Raw genomic sequence first — 7,554 nt, forward strand, 5'->3', positions numbered from 1 at the left:
AGATTTACCTGCATCACTGCCTCCATGGTTAGATTTCGGAATGGGTGGTGGGGTGACATGATTGCTGATGGCAACTGAGGAGGACGGTGGGGGAATAGTGACTTTGCCTCCTGGCGGGGGTGGGAGTAAGCTCAGGCCCCCACCCCTTGCAGTCCTGGGCTTAGAAGCACCTCCTTTCTTGGTTGTAATGTTCTACAAAAGAAAAAAGGGAGAGCAAGAGAAAGATGTGATAGGCTTATGGAAGCACAGGAAAACAAAATTTTTAAAAACCATACTCACCCCGATACTCAACTTGATGGTTTGTCCTTCCTTGAAGCCCAGATCCAACTTAGGACGAGCGTCCATTTCTTGAGATTCCTTGGAAATCTCAGATTCCTGCTTTACCCACCTTTGGGAACAGAGCAAGTTATCTTAGTTTGAGATTTCCTGAAAGCAGAGTCTGACATACACATTTGGGTGTATTTACTTTTATGAAATGGGATTCCAGAAAGCACAGTGAGAGATAAAAAAGAGTAAGAAAAGAAAGGAAAAAAAGCCAAGAAAGAAAACAACTGGAGTTCAGTCCCACTGGGGGCTCTCTGAGAAATCTCACAGAACACATATTAGACTTGCCCCTTCCAAAAGGATGGCATTTAGCCACCAATTCCCATTCCCCACAGTTGGGGGCTGCTCCTGAGGTTTCTTAGTCTTTCCAAGTTAAACCTTGCTCTTAGCCTTCTACAACTTCAAAGAGTCCTGAGGCAGAAAAGGATATGCTTGCTCTTGAGGTAGGAAGCTGACCGTGCATAGTGCTGTCAACCACAGCGGCACCAAAATCAAGCAGGCTAAAGAAATACTGCAAAAGTCACAAAACACGTCAGCTACATAAGGTAACAAGAGTGGCACATAACTCCCCACATAAAGCCCTGCTGTTACTGTAGACCTCCCTCTACCACCTAAAAGACGGGGCAAATTCCTGTCTGGGAAGCGAGGAGCGCCTCTGCCCAGCCACTGCCCCGTCTGGGATGTGAGGAGTGCCTCTGTCTAGTTGCCCACCGTCTGGGAAGCGAGGAGCGCCTCTGGCCGGCCGCCGCCCCATCTGGGAAGTGAGGAGCGCCTCTGCCCGGCTGCTGTGCAACCTTCCAAGTGTGAAGTGACAGCCTTGTGTGTCACCTTTCTGCCTTCCCCAAGTTTGCATTTTCGACGTTAAAGTTTACTTTTTAATTAAAAGTTTAAAAAAAAAAAGAAAAAAGACGGGGCAAATTCGACAGAGCATCATTTCAGACTACTGCACAAGGGATCTAAAACATACTGCAGGCTATCAGGAAAGGAAACATAGAATAGATGCAAAGATGACCGAAGGAAACAAAAGTGAATGGGGAGATTTATAATCATGATGAAATAGTTTAAGAAATAAAGAAACCAGGAGGAAAAGAGACACTGCCCATTCATGTGAGAAGCAGCAGGCCTATAAGCATTCAACCTGGGAACTAAGGACAAGCTTCACTCACTTGAAGTGATCCTGCAAGGAGACATTAAAGTCGAAGGCATCTCCCCGATCTGTGAAGCCAATGCCAATGAAAGCACTGCGCCCTGTGAAAAGGTAGGAAGACTCGAATAGGAAGTATCCTCTACGGCAGGAGTCCCCAGCCCCCGGTACCAGTCCGTGGCCCGTTAGAAACCAGGCCATACAGCAGGAGGTGAGTTGTACACAAGACAGCAAAGCTCCATTATATTTACAGCCACTCCCCGTTGCTTGCATTAGCACCTGAGCTCTGCCTCCTGTCAGATCAGTGGCAGCATTAGATTCTCAGAGGGGTGTGAACTGCACATGTGAGGGATCTAGGTTATGTGCTTCCTGTGAGAATCTGCTGCCTGGTGATCTGTCACTATCTCCCATCACCCCTAGATGGGGGTCTCCCCTTACCCCCGTCTAGTGGCAGGAAAACAAGCTCAAGGCTCCCACTGATTCTACATTATAGTGAGTTGTATAATTATTTCATTATACATTACAATGTAATACTAGAAATAAAGTGTACAATAAACGTGATGCACTTGAATCATCCTGAAACCATCCCCTAATGCCGGTCTGTGGAAAACTGTCTTCCACAAAATGGGTCCCTGGTGCCAAAAAGGTTGAGGACTGCCGCTCTATGGCAAATTCTGCCCAATGAAAATATAACAGTCACCCTAACTAGACAAAGTCTGATTGTGAAACATCTTCTCACAGACCAAGAGCTTATAAACTACATAGAGCCCATGCGCTTTATCCTGCCATAGCTTGGTTTTCTAGAAAAAGTTTCATTGGAACATAGTCAATATCAATGTGTTCATTTATTTTTTACAGTGCTTTCACACTGCAATGGCAAAACTGAGTAGTTGCAACAGAGGCCACTTGACCTGCAAAACCTAAAATATTTATTATTTGTCTGTTTGCCAATCTTTGTTATAGACCATGGAGAAAAGAGTGAGAATAACTGCCCCACACATAATACGATTCAAGTTTTGCCCCACCAAAAACTACCACAAACAATAAATGGGCAAAAAATGTTCATTCTTCTTTTTTTTTGAGATGGAATTTCCCTCTTGTCGCCCAGGCTGGAGTGCAATGGCATGATCTCAGCTCACTGAAACCTCTGCTTCCCGGATTCAAGTGATTCTCCTGTCTCAGCCTCCCGAGTAGCTGGGATTACAGGCACGCACTACCACGCCCGGCTAATTTTTGTATTTTTAGTAGAGACGGGGTTTCATTATATTGGTCAGGCTGGCCTCGAACTCCTGACCTCAAGTGATCCACCCGCCTTGGCCTCCCAAAGTGCAAAATGTGTTAATTCTTTTGTTAGATGTGGCGTTTTGATTTATTTTATTTAAGTCTACATATGAATTACCACATCTTGAACTTGTGCTCATATCTATTACAAATAACATGTTAATACTTTTCCTTTAGCAACTACAGTAACTTTAGAGAAACGGAAGAAAAAAACGAAGTAAACCAAAGAAAGATAAATGCAATCGGACACACTTTTCATGGCCGTGCATTCACCTGTTTTCCTAACTTCGTTCCATTCACAATCCCAGTTCTCTTACCAGTACCATCCTGGATCCGGATTACAAAGTAGCGGCTGGAATCTGTCACTGTCTCCACAGCAATACCAGGATATTGTTCTACTGGAGCCTGAGCAAAAAGCTCCCCTGACAGATAAGAGAAAGACTTTTTTGAGCAAAGGAAGCCAAAATCCAGAACTCCAATTAACAAGTATTTCCATTCCAGTCCCCAAATTGAAGGTACTTATAAAAGCACACCAAATTAATATCCTTAATGTTAGAGGGTCACTTGTGAAGATTACCTGAAACTTTATCCTCGAGTTTGATATAGGCAATCTTCCCTTTTGAAGTGATTCGGAGGCGACCAGTCCAATCAGGCTGGTCTAATTTCCAGTCAGATGCCCTAGGAGAGGAAAAGAGGAAGGCTCAGGCACATGTCCTTAATTTACTAAAGCCTACCCAGAATCTTTTACTGTATTTCTATTTCCCTGCCCTGGATTACCTATTCTTTCTACCTATTAATCAACAAGAATAATTCATGATATATTTAGATGCCTCATTTACATATAGTCCAAAGCAAGTAAAAGACAATGCTACTACTTGAGGACTTTGGAGTCCAATAAGCATCATTAAAAAGATGTAAAAGGACGAATAAAAGCAATAAAAAATAAAATTCTGGCTGAGCATGGTGGCTCAAGTCTGTAATCCCAGCACTTTGGGAGGCCAAGGTGGATGGATCACTTAAGTCAGGAGTTTGAGACCAGCCTGGCCAACATGGTGAAACCCCATCTTCTAAAAATACAAAAATTAGCTGGGTATGGTGGTGTGCACCTGTAATCCCTTGGGAGGCTGAGGCAGAACCAACTGAACCTGGGAGGTGGAAGTTGCGGTGAGCCGAGATTGCGCCGCTGCACTCCAGCCTGGGTGACACAACAAGACTTGGTCTCATATAAATAAATAAATAAAATTTCTCATAACGATGCTATTTTCAAACTATAGATGGTATACTAGATAACAATGCTTTACTAATCAGATAACAACAAAGTCTACTAAATTAAATATCCTAGATAATGGGAGCCCTCCCAAATCACTAAATATACTAGCTCCCAAATCACTAAATATACTATCTTTCACTGAATTCAATCAATATCTATACAATACTTATTAAGACAGAGGCACCACTGTTTTAGATGCTTGGGATACAACAGCAACCAAAACAAAGATTCCTACCCTCATGAGGCTTACATTTTAATAGAAGATAGAAAATAAAAAAGAAACAAAATAAACAGCATAATTAGTATCTGAGAAAGTGGTAAGTTCTAAGGTAAAAAGAAAATGTAGAGGCAAATTAGGAAGATTGAGAAGACAGTGGGAGAATGAACAGGTTGTAGCATTCAAGAGGGTGGTTGGGGTAGGTCTCATTAAGGTGAAATGTGAACTAAAATGTGAAGCAAGTGAGTTACCCATACAGATATCTAGGGGGAAAAGCATTCTAGACATAGGGAACAGCTAGCCCAAAGGTGCTAAGGTGGGGGCATGCCTGGCATGTTTGAGAGACAGCAAGGAAACCATTGTGGTTAGAACAGAGTAGGAGACAAGGTAAGAGAGGTAACAGAGGGCCAGATCATGCAGGGCCTTGTGGGCCATAGTAACAACTTTAGCTTTCACTCTGAGTGAAAAAAGTGCTATTACAAATTTAAAGCAGAGGTGTGACATGATCTCCCTTATATTCTAAAAAGATTACTACATCTGCTGTCTGGAGAAAAGCTGTAGGGATAAGAGGACTGAAGCAGTGGGATTAGCTAAGAGACTACTACAGTAATCTAGAAAAGTCACAATGGTAGCAGAAGTGGCTAGATTCTGGATATATTTAGGGTATAAGCAGCAGGATTTTCTAATGGATTAGATATGGGATAGAGGACACAAAGAGAAGTCAAGGACAACTCCAAGGTGTTTAGCCTGAGCAAAGGAGTTGCCAATTATTGAGATGAGGCGGAACACGTCTAGGAAGAAGGATCAGGGATTCAGTTTTAAATATGCTGAGTTTGAGATGTCTAGTGGATTTTCAAGAGATGTAGAGTAGGCAATAAAATATATGAGATGAGTTCAAGAAAGACATCTGGGCTGGAGATACAAATGTCCATGAAAACATTAGAAATTTATAAAATGTGTTATAATCAACTTGAACAACTAAGATTATTTATGATGAATTTTACAAAACATTGTATTTGTGATTTGTTTTGCCAGGAGTATGGAAAAGAGATTAGCAAAGTAAAAGTTATTAATAATTCATCTTTTAGGAAACCAATGACTAATACTTAAAGGCTAGAAAAGCAACAATAAGGTATATCTGAACAAGAATGAGTTCAACAAGATGAGGTAAAAAGCTGAAAGGAAGAAAATGAAAGTGAAAATTAGCACAGGTTTTGAACAGGATCTGTAAAATAAACCCTTCCTATTCTCTTCCCTCTTGATTCCCTGCCCTCAAAGACCCTCAAGTACCTAAATCTGATCCAGATTACAGAGCTCTAAAGTTCCTCATCTACTATACTTTTTTAATGAGTCATTACTTATTATAATCATGCCACCAAAAGCTAATGTAAATGGGCTATTAAAAATATTAGGAAGAGCCAGGCACGGTGGCTCACACCTATAACACCAGCACTTTGGGAGGCCAAGGCAGGAGGACTGCTTGAGCCCAAGAATTTGAGGTTGCAGTGAGCTATGATCACCCCACTGCACTCCAGTCTAAGTGACAGGGTGAGACCCTGTCTCTAAAAAAAAAGAATTAGGAACAAGCCTATTAAATGTGTTTTTCTTGGATGAGTTCCTTATTTATCTTGTGTATCTAGTGCCCAATATTTAACAAATTCTGTAAATAAATGGATATTCGTGGCAGCAGATTCCCTCAGCCTTGAGACTTAATTCCTTTCCTACTCCAAGACCTAATCTAAAGAACTCTTGATTTTGTTGGTCTTCTGACAATACTTTAAACTCACCTCACAAATTTTCATTTACCTTAGTAATAAAACTTTATATATATAAATAAAAAACCATTACGATGATTCACAGTAAGATTCCACATGTACATTTTATTATGTCCTTATAGCAGCTATGTGAAGTAGGCATGAAAAGCCTATCATACCTCTCTCTCTCTAAGTGATGGAAAGGAAAACACAGCAATAATGCCTAACTTCAAAGTCCATTATTCTTTCATCACACTGAAACACATTATAGAGGTTAATATTGATTTAGCTAAGGGAAGAGGGTAGTGAAGAATATTTTTAAAAAATAGTTTTACAGGTTGGAACTGTTTTCTAACCATTTATTTATTTGTGTGTGTGTGTGTGTGTGTGTGTGTAACAGAGTCTCACTCTTCCACCCAGGCTGGAGTGCACTGGCGCGATCTTGGCTCACTGCAACCTCCGCCTCCCGGGTTCAAGCGATTCTGTTGCCTCAACCTCCCGAGTAGCTGAGATTACAGGCCCGGGCCACCACGCCCAGCTAATTTCTTTTGTATTTTTAGCAAAGACGGGGTTCCACTATGTGGGCCAGGCTGGTCTCAAATTCCTGACTTCAGGTAATCCGCCCGCCTTGGCCTCCCAAAGTGCTGGAATTACAGGAGTGAGCCACCGCGCCCAGACTGTTTTCTAAGCATTTGTAAGTTTTTTTGTTTGTTTTGAGACGGAGTCGTGCTCTGTCGCCCAGGCTGGAGAGCAGTGGCATGATCTCAGCTCACTACAACCTCCGCCTCCCGGGTTCCGGCGATTCTCCTGCCTCAGCTTCCCAAGCAGCTGGGACTAGGGGCGTGCGCCACCACGCCTGGCTAATTTTTTTGTATTTTTGTAGAGATGGGGTTTCACCATGTTGGCCAGGCTGGTCTGAACTACTGACCTCAAGTGATCTGTGCGCCTCGGCCTCCCAAAGTCCTGAGATTACAGGCATGAGCCACCACACTCAGCCTAATAAGTTTCTTCTCAACCCCAATTTTCCTTCTCATAGTCTAGAAGTCTGGTCAGTGAAAGTCCAGGAACGAACAGCTTACACTAGGTCAATTAAAGTCAATTATTCTCTTTAATCTTATCAGTCACTCAAAGGAAAAATTCCTCCTACTTTCTGAAAAGCCCAGTTTGTCCTTTAGTGTCCGCCTAGAGAATAAATCCTGTTGATAATATAAAGTGGGTTCTGGTAAACAAGAAAGATTATGCAGACAAAAAGAAAACTACCATTTATCAAGCATTTATTATGTGCCAGGCATCATGTCCATTCTTGTGAAAATTAAGTTAGAGGGCCCGGCACAGTGGCTTATGCTTGTAATCCCAGCACTTCGGGAGGCTGAGGTAGGTGGATTGCCTGAGGGCCAGGAGTTCAAGACCACCCTGGCCAACATGGTGAAACCCCATCTCTACTAAAAATACAAAAAATTAGCCGAGCATGGCGGCACACATCTGTAATCTCAGCTATTCAGGAGGCTGAGGCCACAAGAATCGCTTGAATCTGGGAGGCAGAGATGGCAGTGAGCCGTGATCA

General features: G+C 42.3%; 1 protein-coding gene across 1 annotated transcript in view; it reads right to left on the bottom strand.

Moving 5' to 3' along the window:
• The window catches only part of NECAP1 (NECAP endocytosis associated 1), a 17,016-nt gene that overhangs the window by 4,722 nt on the left and 4,740 nt on the right, over positions 1-7,554 (bottom strand). Inside the window, exons 2-6 of the mRNA XM_011953572.1 lie at positions 3,327-3,427; positions 3,067-3,171; positions 1,491-1,572; positions 280-388; positions 9-192 (exon numbers count right to left, since the gene is read on the bottom strand). Of these exons, the coding sequence (XP_011808962.1) occupies positions 9-192; positions 280-388; positions 1,491-1,572; positions 3,067-3,171; positions 3,327-3,427 (581 nt within the window). The remainder of the gene's footprint in view (positions 1-8; positions 193-279; positions 389-1,490; positions 1,573-3,066; positions 3,172-3,326; positions 3,428-7,554) is intronic.

Source organism: Colobus angolensis, unplaced genomic scaffold, assembly GCF_000951035.1.
Source record: "Colobus angolensis palliatus isolate OR3802 unplaced genomic scaffold, Cang.pa_1.0 Scaffold11, whole genome shotgun sequence".
NCBI classification, from domain to species: Eukaryota; Metazoa; Chordata; class Mammalia; order Primates; family Cercopithecidae; genus Colobus; species Colobus angolensis.